This window comes from Hemicordylus capensis, chromosome 5 (assembly GCF_027244095.1).
Source record: "Hemicordylus capensis ecotype Gifberg chromosome 5, rHemCap1.1.pri, whole genome shotgun sequence".
Lineage (NCBI taxonomy): Eukaryota > Metazoa > Chordata > Lepidosauria > Squamata > Cordylidae > Hemicordylus > Hemicordylus capensis.
In genome coordinates this window covers 241,066,787-241,083,358 of record NC_069661.1, presented here as the reverse complement: position 1 = coordinate 241,083,358, position 16,572 = coordinate 241,066,787, and the positions used below count along the sequence as shown (strand labels likewise).

The window sequence follows — 16,572 nt, the reverse complement described above, 5'->3', positions numbered from 1 at the left end:
GTATATCTTGTTTGATCCTATCTAGGAAATAAGGAGACAAGCATCTAACAAAAACCATTAAGACAGGAGAATTAAAACAAAAGAGCCAAAAGACAGCTTGCGTTCAGCAAGAACCACCAGCAGCAAAACAGAGCAAACACGTGCAAAGGGACAACGGAGCAGGGGGGATAAATGTCCATGGGCCGCGGAGGCCGGGGGGCCACCAATGTGCCCTTCGCCACCCACTCCATCAACCCTCCCCATGCCAGACTTCCCACTCATCCCTGCCACCAGGCCTGGGTGCACGTTTATGTACCAGCCACCCCTCTTCTCCCTACATCATCATGCCGACATGGCCAGCACAGGGGCTTTTCTTCTGCTGAGAGTTTGTTCCCCACACAGGCCACGCCCCCACATTGGCATGATAATGTAGGGGAAAGGGGTGTGCTCGGCAGCTTGTTCCCGAGCCACGGGGGGGGGGGAGGGGGCTTGCTATGTCCCTGATAGCAACCTATGATAAGCACCATCATCCTTTATAAAGCAAGACACCAGAAGGCCAGAGTCGGCTTATCCCAAACGCCTTTCCAAAAAGCCTAGTCTTTGCCTGACAGCTGAAAGGCTTGCTGTACTGGGGTTAGGTGGACTTCCCTGCAAAGGGCATTTCACAGGGTTGGCACCACGGCTTGCTTTGCCAGTGCAGGGCTTCCAATCCAGAGGCACATTGCAAGTAGGTTTCTTATTAGGAAATCGGATCACCTGGAATTCAAAACCTTAAAAGAACAAAAGTATTTCTAAATCTGGCTAAACACCACAAATGTTAGCGTGATGACAAAAGGAGATAAGGTAAACACATGCTTCAGTTACCCAGTTTCCCAAAGTCCTTGCTCATAAGAACATAGGAAGCTGCCTTATACTGAGTCAGACCATTGGTCCATCTAGTCCAGTACTGTCTGCACCAGGGTTTCTCAACGTGTTGGTCCCCAGATGTGATTGGACTTCAGCTCCCATAATCCCCAGCCCCAGTGGCCTTTGGTAGGAATTATGGGAGTTGAAGTCCAATTATATCTGGGGACCCACACGTTGAAAATCCCTGGTCTACACAGACTGGCAGTAGCTTCTCCAAGTTTGCAGGCAGGAGTCTCTCCCAGCCCTATCTTGGAGATGCTGCCAGGGAAGGAACTTGGAACCTTCTGTTTGCAAGCAGGTAGGTCTTCTCCCCAGAGCGGCCCCATCCCTTAAGAGGAAAATCTTATAGTGCTCACACACATCCTGTTCAAATGCAAACCAGGGTGGACCCTGCTTAGCAAAGGCGACAATTCATGCTTGCTATCACAAGACCAGCTCTCCTCCTTTGAAATGGTTCTGGCCATTTCAAAAAAGCTGTGGCTTGCAGCTTCTTCATCAGACCTGTTTCTTAGCAAGCACTCGGAGAAAGAGAGAGAGAAGGAAAAAGTGAAATCAAAGGCGAAAGTTCCATCTCTTTAAAAAAAAAAAAAACACCCTAAGATATTGGGATTCAACAATAGGGTGTCCACCCCCTGAGTGAATTGGTCAATATCTTACAAGATGCAAAAGACAGTGCTTGTAAAAAGTCAATCAAGGAAAAGCATGCTAGTGAAAGATTTCCATTCCTCATGAAGAAGAATTTGAATCTAACCACCTAACAACCATTAGGCAGATTGGGGTGGTGGGGTGGGATGGAATCTAGATGACATCTCTTTCCAGTCGACTGACCAGGAACTTGAGAAATCACTGAGAGTGATTGAAGTCACTTAATGAGGATTAGGTACTGGATGGGAAGGCAAGGAGAGGATTTGCTTTCTAAATTACTTGGGAATCCATGTTCAAAGCAAAACAAAACAAAACACCAGAACAAACACTTGTTGCTGACTTCCCATAACTAAGTGCTCCTCTCTCTAAAATGGTCACCAGTCCCCTTGAACTGGCCAATCTAAGTCCAGCTGAAGACAAAGCCCTGATAGATACTATTACTACTGATATTTATATACTATTCTTCAACCACAGTTCTCAAAGCAGTTTATATTATTAATAATAATAATAATTAATAAAAATACATACATACATACATACATGCATACATACATGAATAGAATGGCCCCCTGTCCCCAAAGGGCACACAATCCACAAAGAAACAAAAGGCAGATACCAGCAACAGCCACTGGAGGGATGCTGTGCTGAGGTTGGTAAGAGCCTAGGTTGGATAGCTCATATACAGAGACAGGATACCTCTTCATATCAGATGCTGGGGACAGACAAAGGGGATAAGCATGACTGTCATACCTTGCTTGTAAATTCTTGGAGATATCAAGCTGACTGCTGCTGGGAACAGAATGCTGGAGTCGCTGTTTATGTGTTAATATAGCGCCATCTATGTGCGAAATCCTTTGCCTTAGAAGGATTTAGAAGACTTAGAAGACGATAAGTCTCTGCCCTGAAAAGCTCATAGACTAAAATGGGACTTTGATCTGAACCAACAAAATGATTCCAATCTTGTTCTTTGATTGGAAGGTTGGGGGAGCCCTGGGACATTTAAGAAGAACGATGAAACTGAGACAGCACTGTCCTATAATTACAGCTGGATATATGTCAATTCCTCATCTGCTTTTTCCAGACATGATATTATTATTTATATTGTTTGAGTAATGTGCATGGGGCTTCACAGGCGAACATAAGCAAAAATGCATCTCCCTGTCCCTGTCCCTGTGTGCTTAAAAGATCTGGCGCCTGGGCTCACAGGTCCAGTTCAGGGCCAGAGCACCCCACACCCCAGCAACACACACATTTTGATAATCATACCTCTCCGTTCTCTCTAAAGGAATCCAATACACTCATCCAGTTCCTGAAGCCAAATATTCCCAGGGAGAGCAAGCTGACGATACATATACTCATTCACACATTGTGCAGAGCAACATAGGCGGCTGCTTTACATGTGTGTAAATGGTGTGGCGCCCCAGGGCAGCTCTGCTCTAACATAAAGTTGTGAAAGCACAACTGCGCAATAGGCTGCCCACTGGAAATGATGCATCCGTCATGTTGCGCAGTGTGTTGACCACTCTAACGAGTTTGCTGTCATCAGCACTCTTTTGTTAGGCAGATCATAGGATAATCGGGATAATAGGATAATTAGGGAGCTAATGGGTCTCACCCTGAAGAGGGGCTATCACAAGAGAGGTTTGTAAGTACGGGTGCTTGAACTGGACCGCTCCTCCCGAAAGGGGGGCCTGTCTGAGTCTGAGCCCCACCGGGTCTGGTTTGGCCCACTTCAACCAGTTCAAATGCTTTTAAAGGGGGATCCAGTAAGGATTCCCCTTTACAAGCATTGGGGAGAGGTTGGAAATGAGGGTGGGTGGGTGGGTGGAAGGGGGGTAGCCTTACTTGCCACAGCAGTGTGCATCTCCTCTACAGCGACAGCAGGTGGGCAGCCACTCCCCTCGGCCCCGCTAGTGCTCCCTCCCATCAGCCCATGGCCGAACTGGGCCCCTGCCAGCCTGGGCTGATGGGGAGGGAGTGGCAGCAGAGCCTAGGGGAGCCACCCCCCCCCCACCACTGAGGAGTCGTACCACCACCACGGAGTGTAAGGTTACCTCCTGTCTGCCCCACCTGCCCCCTTTAAAAACAACAACCCAATACTTATAAAGGGGAATCCTTACCAGGTTCCCCTTTACAAGCATTTGAACCTGCGTTCAACCACTTGGTTTGATTGCAGACCAGGTGGTTTGGTTCGAGCTTGGTTCGAACTCAAACTGAACTGCCCTTAGTGATTCCATGCTCACCTCTACTTGTAAGGAGTCTCATAACCTCGCCCAGATGGGAGGAGTCTCATAACCTCCTCCCCTCCCCACACTGCTGGTTTCAGCCTAGGTGTGAGGTGGGCACACACTGAGCCCTTTCTCACAACAAGTGAGAAAAGGCAATAGGGTTTGTGGGGAGGAAGCCCTGAGGAGCTTACCTCCCTGCAGATGAGCAGTTCTTCTTCCTTTGGTGGGTGGATCACCTGCCCAGATGAACACCGGCTGCCAGTCGCTCTGAGGGTCGGGATGCTGGGATGTGTTGCCCCAGCCCCCCGGAGTTCCAATAATGCACCAGTTATGGGGATCCCCCCTCCTTCTCCTGAGAGTGCTTGGGTCTGCTAGCCATAGCTGCTTGCAGCCACAACTTACAGACAACCCCCCAAAATGAGGTTAAGGGGACACTTGTTGAGCAACCGTATATCCTGCATGCGGACCACCAGGGGGAGCTGCTGTGCTCACCCACTCTTTGCCTCTAGGGTCCCCACTCATTACCACGCTCATGGCCAACTTGCTTCCCTTTGCCTGTTGTGATGCAGTTTAATGAAGTCACCGCCCAGTGCCTGTTTTTGTTGTTATGGGCTCATGCCAGGGTGGTGTTCTCATGTATATTGCATTGTGGTCAGCAAAGGCAAGCCAGCTGGCAAGATTGCAGGGCCACAGAGGCCAGCAGCAAGTGGTTGGGGTGCTATTTGAAGTGAGCAGCAACGGCCTGCTAAAAACTTTACACAAAGGCTGCAGCCAATGGAGCCACTTGGATATCTGTCAATAAACCAAATATTACGCAACCCTCCAGTGATCTTTTCGCCAAGGGAAGAGAGAATCCAGCTAGTGCTAAACTCCTGTTCTTCTCATCTCTTGGGAAAGTGGGGAACAGGGCAGTAACAGTACGTTGCTGCTCCAGATCAGTCCTTGTAACTGGCCCTCTGATTTCCCCAATTTTTGGAATAAAGCATATCCCTTTTAAAATAGGTATACATAGAACTGAGAGAACCTGGTAGACCTATTAGGATGGTCCGTCCGAAAAGGCTGCTGGACCCAGTGGGATTTCAAAAGGCCTTGGAGGATTTTGACGTTGGTGTGACCGGTGATTCTGTCGATGCCCTGGTGGGAACCTGGAACAGGGAACTCATCAGGGCAGTAGACATGATTGCTCCTAAGCGTCCCTTCCGACCTGCTGCAAAAATGGCCCCTTGGTATACTGAGGAGTTGCGGGAGCTGAAGCGGTTGGGTAGGCGACTAGAGCGCAAGTGGAGGAGAACTCGGTTCGAATCTGACAGGATACAGCATGTCACCCATTTGAAGAGTTATGCGGTTGCGGTGCGTGCGGCAAAAACGAGCTTTTGGTCTGCCCGCATTGCGGCTGCAGGTTCGCGCTCAGCGGAGCTATCCCGGGTTGCGAGGAGTTTTTCTGCTCCTTCTACTTCAAATCAGTCCCCGGTTTGCTCTGCTGTGATGCCTTTAATGGGTTTTTTGCAAACAAGATCTCCTGCATTCGGGCCGACTTGGACTCCTCTGTTTTTGCAGGAACTATGGAGGAGGTGTCCAGCAATCCCTCTTGCAATATTAGATTGGATCAGTTACAATCTGTGACTCCTGAGGATGTGGACAAGCTGCTTGGGGCGGTCTGACTTACCACCTGTTCTCCGGATCCTTGCCTGACTTGGCTGCTTCTTTCTAGCAGGGAGATTGTTGGAGATGGCCTAGTTAATATCATAAACGCATCACTAAGGGAGGGTAGGGTGCCCCCTTTTTGAAGGAGGGATTGATTAGACCACTCCTAAAAAAGACTTCTTTGGATCCCTTAGTGATGGACAGTTACAGGCCAATCTCCAATCTCCCTTGGTTGGGCAAGGTAATTGAGAGGGTGGTGGCCAACCAGCTCCAGGCAGTCTTGGAGGAAACTGATTATCTAGATCAATTTCAAACTGGCTTTAGGGCTGGCTATGGGGTTGAGACAGCCTTGGTCGGCCTGATGGATTACCTTTACCGGGGAATCGACAGAGGGAGTGTGACTCTGCTGGATCTCTCGGCGGCGTTCGATACCATCGGCCATGGTATCCTTCTGGATCTCCTAGGGGAGTTGGGGATAGGGGGCACTGCTTTGCAGTGGTTCCGCTCCTATCTCTCGGGTAGATTCCAGATGTTGGCGCTTGGTGACAGTTGCTCTTCAAAACGGGAGCTGTTATATGGAGTCCCCCAGGGCTCCATTCTGTCACCAATGCTTTTTAATATCTACATGAAACCGCTGGGTGAGGTCATCCAGAGATTTGGTGCTGGGTGCTATCAGTATGCTGATGACACCCAAATCTACTTCTCCTTTTCATCTTCAGGAAATGGCACTCATTCTCTAAATGCCTGCCTACAGGCAGTAATGGCCTGGATGAGGGAGAACAAATTGAAGCTGAATCCAAGCAAGACGGAGGTGCTCATTGTGGGGGCTCAGAATCTGAGGGATGAGTTAGATCTCCCTGTCCTGGATGGGGTTACACTCCCCCAAAAGGAGCAAGTGCGTAGCTTGGGAGTACTCCTGGACCCAGGCCTCACCCTGGTATCTCAGGTGGAGGCCATGGCCAGGAGTGCTTTCTATCAGCTTCGGCTGATTCGACAGCTGCGTCCATTCCTTGAAGAGGATGACCTCAAAACAGTGGTGCATCAGCTGGTAACCTCCCGGCTTGACTACTGCAATACGCTCTACGTGGGGCTGCCTTTGTACGTAGTCCGGAAACTTCAGTTAGTTCAGAATGTGGCAGCCAGATTGGTCTCTGGGGCAACCAGGAGAGACCATATTATGCCTGTTTTGAAACAGCTACACTTGCTGGGCAAAATACAAAGTACTGGTTATTACCTTTAAAGCCCTGAACGGCTTAGGTCCAAGTTATCTAAGAGAGCGCCTTCTTTTCATCTGAGGAGGTCCGTCTCCAGTTGCCACCAGTTCGTCTGGTGGCGACACAGAGGCAGGCCTTCTCTGTAGCTGCTCCTGGGCTATGGAATGCACTCCCAGCAGAAATTCATAATTTGAGATCATTGCTGTCCTTCAAGAGAGCCCTTAAAATGTACTAATTTGGCCTGGCCTTCCAGAGTTTTAAATGATTAATTGTTTTGAACTGTTTTAAACTGTTGCCCTGATTTTCAGGGCTTTTAGCTGTTTCATTGGTTTCATTGTGTTTTAATAGTTGATTTTAGTTGTTAATTTGTTTTAATTGTTTTTATCATGCTGTGAACCGCCCTGAGCCATTTTGGAAGGGCAGTATATAAATCTAATAAATTAATAAATAATAAATAACCTTTGCCCTAGAAACTGGGGCACAGAGGTGGTCTTACCCCTTGACCTCCGGGCAGAAGTCTAGGGCCTCCACACCCTCTGGGGGCCCCCCAAATCCTCTTTAGTCTTTCCCGGGTGGTGTGGGCTCCACCTCGTGCCACTGGCCCACACTGCACCAGGTGGCCAGATGTGACTATGACTTGCCCCAGGCGACCAAGTGTGACCTCTGCTTCAGAGCCAGAGGGGGGAGGGGAGTGGGGAAAGATATATATGGGATTAGAATATATTAAGTTGCATATTGAAATGTTTCTGCTAATACATATTTGCATAAATATACCTGTTTTATATTCTTGCATTCTTGTGAGTTCAGTTGCTGTTTGTGCCCTCAAGAACCCATGTGATAAAAATACTGTGTGTGTCATGGTGTGTGTGTGTGTGTGTGTGTGTGTGTGTGTGTGTGTGTGTGTGTGTAGGGGGATGATGCTCAACTTGCGGTGGGGGAGGAGACTCCAAAGGCCTTTTAGGTCCAGGCTCCAAAATTACCTGTGTTCACCTCTGCACATGCAGTCAACAAGCAGAATAATGTATTCCCTCTTCTAATGCAGATACCTTCAGCATACTATCTCCAGACAATGAATTCGAATTTGAATTTGAATGGATTTCTCTTGCCAATGGCAGCCATGAACGTGATGAGCATCCTGCCCTTCTTGATTCTGACGCCTGTTCTAGATTGTCTCAACAATTATTTTAGCAATAATGCTAAAACAAGCGGCTGGTGCCCCACAGTCTTCATTGGTGAGTGTTTGTGTGTGTTTTTTTTAACAGATATGCTGGTTTCTATAGAAAAGGCCTATTGCTTATGTTTTAATTCACACTCAGATAATGTTTGTAAATTTAGGTAATTGAGCGATGCAGAGGATCTGTTGACTGGGTCTACTTGATTTATAACTGAATTCATTCATTCATTCATTCATTCATTCATTCTTTATTTATTTATTTATTTGATTTTTATACCGCTCTTCCAAAATGGCTCAGGGCGGTATAAAAAGGTAGATATGCACATCTACCTGTGACTATACACCTGTGGGGGACCTTTGTTGTTAACTACCACTTTACTGTCTGAGCAATGTTTGTTTGTTGCAATTTAGCTTTCTAATTAATTTCTATTTTTGCTTTTTCTCAAAGGAGCTCAGAGGTAGGATTTTAGCTTTATAACAACATAGGATGTTGCCTTATACTGAATCAGTCCATTGGTTCATCTAATTCAGTCTTGTCTATGTTTGGCTGTCTTTCTAGCCCTACCTAGAGATGCCAGGATTGCACCTGGGCTTCTCTGCCACTGAGTTACATCCCAAACCCTATGGGTTAGGTTGAGAGAGAGAGAGAGTGGTGTGGCCAAGGCTATCTAATACGGTTATAACTGAACAGAGATCTGAATCTGGGTTTCCCACATCCAAACCCAACATTCTACCCATGGTACCATGCTGCATTTTTTTCTGCATTGCCTTGCACTGGGTTAGGAAGCGTGGTGTTTTTGGTTAATCCATTCCTTGATCCAGGCCAGCTTTTGAATAGGGCTTTACTTATTTGTATTCCAGTCCTGAAGAAGAGGCGGGGCTAACAAACAACCAGCAGCAAGAGCATTGAAAATGCTCTTTGTAAATAATATATATTTCATTAAACCAGTAATATTCCGGATTCTACTCCACTGCCTTGTGCTTGCGTGCCACAACTGTTTCCTCTGGTTCCTACAGGAAGATAGAGAATACACTCCAGACCTATTTGTATGAATTTGACTAGTGGGATGCACTTCCAATTCTAAACTATCTCCCATCCTGCCATGCAATTTAAAACAAACACACACACTCTTAGGAATCAACATTTCCTGTCCTCCTAGCATTTAATTCAGTACCCCATAGCATGTGGCACAGCCAGTGCTGAAAGACAGGAAGTATTAATCTGACTAGAATTAGCCTAATTAAGTTTGTTGTTAAGCTTTGTGCAAAGTAGAAGCGTATGAAACAGCAGGTGGCAATTACCCAGGATTTAAAATAAAACCGCAACTCGATCGAGCTGTAGAAAAGAACATTCAAATAGGAACGCTGGCAATTTTTCAAGTTACATCCTCCGGTCATGAAGTCTAGTGACACTACAAAAGTTCACAAGGCTAAATGTTCCACTTGGTGTGATATCATGGGTATTATATGGCTGGCCCAATGATGTCTGAATCTCCTTTAGCTGGTCTGGTGTATACAATGGCTGTCAAGGAATAAATTTGTGCTAATGCGAAAGGACTATGGAGCTTCACTAAATCATGGGACTCGTTGAACTGCACTCTTGTGCAAAGGTTTTCTGCAAAACGTATGGGGCGTGTCACAAGATACACACACCTTGATGTGCAAGTATTGTGTCCACCCATGTGATTCCCTTTGTGGAAGGAAATGAGTAAAGAGGTTGCCACTGGATCATTTGGTGGCGACTCAGGACCAGGCCTCCTCTGTGACTGCCTCAGGGTTTTGGAATATGTTCAAAGCAAGAGCTTCTCCATCTCTGGTTGCTTTTTAAAAGATCCTCAAGACACACTTTTCCCCAGGCTTTTAATTAAAATTAATTTTAAACTGTTGTTTTTATTCAGGGAAATTGTTTTGATTGTTTTTACTGTTTTATATTTGTTGTGTTTTAAATTATGTACAGCGCCTAGAGAGACACATATCAGGCAGCATATAAATATGATAAATAAAAATAAATAAAGGAGTTGTAAAAGTGAAACCATGTGATATCAGAACCAGTGTGGTGTAGTGGTTAGAGTGTTGGACTAGGACCAGGGAGACTTGAGTTCAAATCCCCGTTCAGTCATGAAACTCACTAGGTCAGGGATTCTCAGCGTTGGGTCCCCAGATGTCATTGGACTTCAGCTCCCATAATCCCCAGCCCCTGTGGCCTTTGGTTGGGGATTATGGGAGCTGAAGTCCAATAACATCTGGGGACCCAACGCTGAGAATCCCTGCACTAGGTGACTCTGGGCCAGTCACATATGTTTCAGCCTAACCTACTCACAGGGTTGTTGTGAGGATAAATATAACCATGTACACCAATCTGGGCTCCTTGGAGGAAGAGCAGGATATAAATGTGAAATAAATTTTAAAAATGGTAGAAAACCTGCCAAATTATAGAAAATGCTGCACTATGGCGCTGCCAAAAGTATGTGAATGAAAAGCAACTTCTTGAAAAGGGAGGCAGCATATTTGGGGGGAAATGGCCTTTTACAGTTCGAAAATCAAACCTTGTGAAAATTCGGTTCGTTTTGCTCCAGTGTACCAGGTGTGATTCAGGAAACAATTTATAATTTATACAGTTTTATAATTGTTTTGTGTCTCTCCCACTCAGTTGTAGGTTACACATCTGCCACCCTCTCAGTGATGGTTGCTGGGTTTTTTGAGGTGCACAGAAAACATTTCCCTCTGGTAGAGCAGACGCTTTCAGGCAAAGTCCTCCTTGTTTCCTCCATGCCGTGCATCCATCTGTCCCCACAGTACATCTTGCTTGGTGCGGCAGAAGCTCTGGTGACTCCCACCTGTAAGAAAGCTGTTTGTTTCATTTTCTAATTTTAAAACCAACCGACTTCAGCACAGAATGACATCTGTTTGAACAGGGACAGCTAGAATACCTGTCATCAGAATCGTCACCCCTGGCGCTCTTCCACCGCTTTTCTGAGCAGGCTCATTCATCACTTGCATGGAAAGAGCTTAATTTGTCATCCTTGTGGTTACTGCTCACTGAACAATAATGTTCTTTGAGATTAGGAGACATGTCTAATTTGCCACCCCTGTAGGGCTCTCCATCCATTAAGTCTAGTACGGGGGGCTAAAGCCAGAGCCCCGCAGGCTGCATGGCAAGAGAAGCTTAGAGATGCAAACCCCAACACTCAATGATCAACCAAAGATTCCTTCCTAGGATCTTTCAATAGCAATTTAAGGATAGCGGCCTTTCTGTGAGTCTGCCCCACAGAGGGCCAGCTCTCTGTTTCAGGTGCTACCAAAGGGCAAGGATATCATGTCATCTGAAATGAGCCCTTCTAATGGAAAGTTAGGAGGCACACTATAGGACAGTTGAGTTCCCATGGTCGATATTGGAGTAAGAGAAGCCTCCTAATTCAGGAGCTCTGCACACTCCCAGTTTCTAATTTTGTGTCAGTTGAAAAAAAGGTTGGAGGCGGGGAGCATGATCGTGAGCTCAGCCCCAACTGAGTAGGATTATTCCCCCCCACACCCACACATACACACCTCTTTCCAAAGCTGGGGGTGGAATCTGGGTAGGGTGTGCTTATCCTACCCTAATATGGATCATGTGAACTGTCCTTATAACTTATAAAATGCAAATGGATGCCACCCAAAATAGTATCCTTCTATTATGTTTTCTTTTCCATAACTAGTTTCACTCACTAGGCCTGTGCATGCCCTGAAATGTTGGATTCCGACCAGACAGTGGCAATGTCAAGAGGAACCATGTTGCCCATCCAGCTGTTGTATTGTGTATGTTGGGTTGGAGATCTGACATATATGTTGGACGTGTCAGACCTGTCCTGACCTCCCCCGCTCCCCTGATCCTTTATCTCTGACTCTGGGAAGGGGACAGGATCCATCACTTCCTTTTCACTCTAGAGGAAACAAGTCAGCCATGTTCTGTAGCTTCCATTTTAGAAGGCACATTTTCCCCTCTCTGAACTCCCATTTAGGTCCCTGAGTAGCTCGGGTATGGGGATGTGCATGAATTGAATTTTTTTATTCAACTTTGAATCCAATTCAATTCAAATTTTGAAAATTCATTTTGAATTAGAATTGAATTTGAAAATCCATTTTTAATTTGAATTGAGTTTGAATCAATTCAACCCTGTTTTGGTCCCTTTTTTAATCAATCAGGGGGCCTGAATGGTTAAAAAAAGGTGTCAAAAGGCCCTCGAATAAAATTTGAATCAAGTTCCAAAAATTCAATTTGAATTTGATCAAATTGCCCTTTTAAGGGGTGATTCGATTCAAATTCAAATCACTCAAATCACCCAGGTCGAACTGATTCAAATTTGAATCAATTTGCACATCCCTACTTGGGTGGTACTTCGATTCATAGTTTTTTCCAAGGACTTAATATGGCACACAGACCTATCACTTTTCCTATGCTAAGATGTCACCTTGTGTGACTTCTCCACCATTGATACCCAGCAGTGATGTGGAGCAGCAGAAAATACCCCACTCCACCCTGGCTTCAGTCTCCTTGACTCTTTCTTTCTTGCTTTGGAAAGGTTCCTTAATTACATTCAAGTTTGTGCCGGGCAGACTTCGTGGGATTGCCATGCAAGTCTTGACGTTCTTCAATGGAGTTGGTTGCATTGTGGGAGCCTTTCTTGTTCAAGCAGCTTATGTCGGCTCACAAGGTAAAGTAATCTTTATGCATAGTGAAGCTAGGGAGTGTTTCTTGGGGATTTTTGCCCTCTTCCGATTGGCTATTTACTTCTATCAGAAGCACATAACAAAGTCTAGCTGCCAGCTGTTTATTGATCTCTTTTCCATGATTAAGAGAGGTCACTGAGTTGCAGCTGGATTCATCAAAATGTAATGAATCATTCCTATTTTGATAGGTGGAATAATAGAGTGTGGCATTTTCCACAGGACTTCCACTGTGCACTGAACATCCTTGGATTTTGCTACAAGACAGGAGTGTTTATTCTGAAAAAGATATTTATTTGCCAAAGAGTTCTTTAAAGAGATTTGAGCAAGGGATGGACAAAACTCTGAAAAGACATTTCCTCTGAGTTTCTTGTAGCATCCAAACCCATCTTGAAAGTGTGTTTGGCATGAAGACATATTTTTGTTTTACTCACACAGTCCAACATTGTTTTGAATTCGGTTATATTTCTCCGATGCATGAGTCCCTGATTCAATGCACTTCAATTACACTGATGTCACAAGGAACACACCTGTTGAGAAACTAGACTGAAAAGAACAGTCCAAGTACCTGCTATGGCATATTATGGGGAACAAACAGCAATCCAGCGACTTCATGAGCCCCTGGAGGCGCCCCATGAGCCCCTGGAGGCGCAGTGGTAAAACTGCCGCCCTGTAACCAGAAGGTTACAAGTTCGATCCTGACCAGGGGCTCAAGGTTGACTCAGCCTTCCATCCTTCCGAGGTCGGTAAAATGAGTACCCAGAATGTTGGGGGGCAATATGCTAAATCATTGTAAACCGCTTAGAGAGCTTCCAGCTATAGAGCGGTATATAAATGGAAGTGCTATTGCTATTGCTATTGCTATTCATTTGCAATGTGGTGCAATAGTTATAATATGGGACTAGGAACAGGGAGGTCTGGGTTCAAATCCCCGTTCCTCCATGAAACTCACTGGTTGACCATGGGTCTGTCACTTATCTCTCAGCCTAGCCTACCTCACATGGTTGTTGAGGGGATAAACATGTAGACTGCTTCCACCTCTTTGGAGGAAGAGTGGGATATAAATTAGAAAATAAATAAATAAATTTTGACTAGCTCGCTGGTACTCACTGATATTGTATTTGTGAGCCTGCCTTTTACTTTCTACATCTCCACTGTAGAGAAGAACTTCTATTGTCTCTCTATTGATATATACATATAGCACTGCCTACCAAACTGGGAGATGTCTTCACACATCTGATAAAGTGGATTAAAACCACAAAACTTAGTGCTACAATACAAGTCATAGTTTTTGAGTGCCACAAGGCTCGGTCCTCTTAGGGCTTTAGGATACCCCAGGGCACATGGATTTTATTTCTTTGAAGCATCTTGGGGAAGGAATGGCAATCCTCTTGCTGGGCCAAAAAGGATCAGTTCTAGAGTGGCTTTCAAATCTACGTTATGGCAGGTTTTAAAAATATTTGAGAATTTTTGATTGAACTTCCTACTCAATTCCCCCTTTTCTTTTAAAAGAAGATACCTGCTCTATACTCCACCCCCACCCCACCCCAAATTAATATATCATTTTTACAGCTCTCCTCTTTGCTAAATGTTAAGGTCAAATATCTCCCCCAGGTGACAAGAAATTGTAACATATTCCGCCAGTTGGTGTGGGCATAGGAGTGTGTCTGTGAGCTGCAAATTGTACATGCTCGATAATGTTGGTACTGCTCTGGAAATGTATCAAAATGTAAAAAATTTCTTTACTACAATGAGCTGTTGGAATTGTTCTCTCCATAGGCACTTGAGAGGACAAATAATGTAGAGAAATGGCTCAATTGCATAAATGTGTTTAAATAGAAGCAATTTAGAGTTGTCCATTGTCTAGAGTTGTCCACTGTGGCTGACTAGAAGTCCTCCAAAGTTCCTTCCAGCTCTAAAATTCCATGATTCCATGTTTTTTTTTAAAAAAAATATATTTATTTATTTATTTATTTGATTGATTGATTGATTGATTGATTGATTGATTGATATACCACCCTTCCGAAATGGCTCAGGGCGGTTTACAATTAAAACAAAAAAACATTAAAAACAATTAAAACAGAGATACAAATATAAATACCAATTTATAACAAAACCCTGAAAACCAGGTATTCAAAACAAAACCCTGAAAACCAGGTATTAAAACAATTAAAACTGATTAAAAACCCTGAAAGGCCAGGCCAAACAGATAGGTTTTAAGGGCTCTCTTGAAGAACAGTAAAGAATCAAGATTACGAATTTCCGCTGGGAGTGCATTCCACATGTACAGTAATGTACTCATTTGTACATGTGCCAGTGGGGGTGGTCAGTACCATTTTGGGGTACATTGTTATTTTTGACCCGCTAGAGATGAAAAATAGGTGATAGCATTGCAATACTTTCAGCTTTCAGTGTGCTATCATAGGGAACATAGGAAGCTGCCTTTTACCGAGTCAGACCATTGGTCCATCTAGCTCAGTATTGTCTACACAGGTGGGCAGCGGCTTCTCCAAGGTTACGGTCAGGGGTCTCTCTCAGCCCTATTATTATTATTATTATTATTATTATTATTATTATTATTATTATTATTAATTCAATTTCTATACCGCCCTTCCAAAAATGGCTCAGGGCGGTTTACACAGAGAAATAATAAATAAGATGGATCCCTGTCCCCAAAGGGCTCGCAATCTAAAAAGAAACATAAAATAGACACCACCAGCAGTCACTGGAGGTCCTGTGCTGCGGGTGGATAGGGCCAGTTACTCTTCCCCTGCTAAATAAAGAGAATCACCACATTAAAAAGTGCCTCTTTGCTATTTTGGAGATGCCAGGGAGGGAACTGGGAACCTTCTTCATGCAAGCATGCAGATGCTCTTCCCAAAGTAGCCCCATCCCCTAAGGGGGATATCTTATAGTGCTAACATGTAGTCTCCCATTCAAATGCAAACCAGGGTAGACCCTGCTTAGAAGAGGGGATAAATCATGCTCACAACCACAGGACCAGCACCTGACCATTAGGCCTGCAGCTGTCAAATGTGCAATGATGTTTTAAAAGTTTTAAAATAATTAAACAAAAAAACCCTACTGTAAGCTTTTATCGAAGTTGTCAGAGGAGTGTAAATGAAAAGTAGCAGAAATGTTCTTCAAGGATTACTCCATGGAGAGAGTACAATTTGTTCATTGTTACCCTAACCCTACCCTAACCCTATCATTGGTGCAAAAATGACTTCAATTTTATCCAAATCGTTAGGACAATGGATCCCAACCTCGGTTCCTCCAGATGTTGCTGCACTACAACTCCCATCACCCCCAGCCACAATAAATTTATTTAATTATTTATTTAACCACTCAAAACCTACGTCTCTGGTAGCTGGGAATGATGGGAGTTGTAGTTCAACAACATCTGGAGGAACCCAGGTTGGGAACCACTGCGTTAGGGGGTAGGGGGAAAGGAATGATAACACCCTGGAAGCTGTATGTGCAACAAAGCTATTTTTCATCTCTAGAGAAGTAGACATTGCCAAAAATCTATGTCGGCATTTGTCCCCTGAGATGGCTCCAATGGCCAGAATTGGTGGACCTGGCTCATGGGCTCCATGATGTGAAGGTATATGACGTGGCCGCCTTGCTCAAGCTAAGTAGATCTGTGTTTGCTCAACACCTGAATAGGAGACTGCCTGGGAACTCAATGTAAGCTGCCCTGAGCTCCATGATGGGAGAATAATTTGTGAGATATAAGTAAATAAATACATTGTTGATACATCCAGCCACCTTGTGGTTTTAGGAGCCATGGTCTACATATTTTCAAGCACAGTCATAAGGCCTAGAACAGGCATTCTCACACTTGAGTCCCCAGATATTGTTGGACTTCAACTCCCATAATCCCCAGTCACAGTGGCCAAAGGATTGTGGGAGATGAAGTCCAAGAACATCTGGGGACCCAAGTATGGAAATGCCTGGTCTAGAAATTTACTTTTTTAAAATAAAAAAAGGGGAGGGGGGAAACAGCTGACATTTTCAGAAAGTTCCTATGCTGTGCCTAATACCATATTCTCTGCTCCCCCAGAATTGGGTTAAT

General features: G+C 44.8%; 1 protein-coding gene across 1 annotated transcript in view; it reads left to right on the top strand.

Annotated features, from left to right (window-relative positions):
- Nucleotides 1-16,572, top strand: part of SLC15A5 (solute carrier family 15 member 5) — a 53,825-nt gene that overhangs the window by 25,579 nt on the left and 11,674 nt on the right. Inside the window, exons 6-8 of the mRNA XM_053256831.1 lie at nucleotides 7,659-7,848; nucleotides 10,441-10,629; nucleotides 12,350-12,481. Of these exons, the coding sequence (XP_053112806.1) occupies nucleotides 7,659-7,848; nucleotides 10,441-10,629; nucleotides 12,350-12,481 (511 nt within the window). The remainder of the gene's footprint in view (nucleotides 1-7,658; nucleotides 7,849-10,440; nucleotides 10,630-12,349; nucleotides 12,482-16,572) is intronic.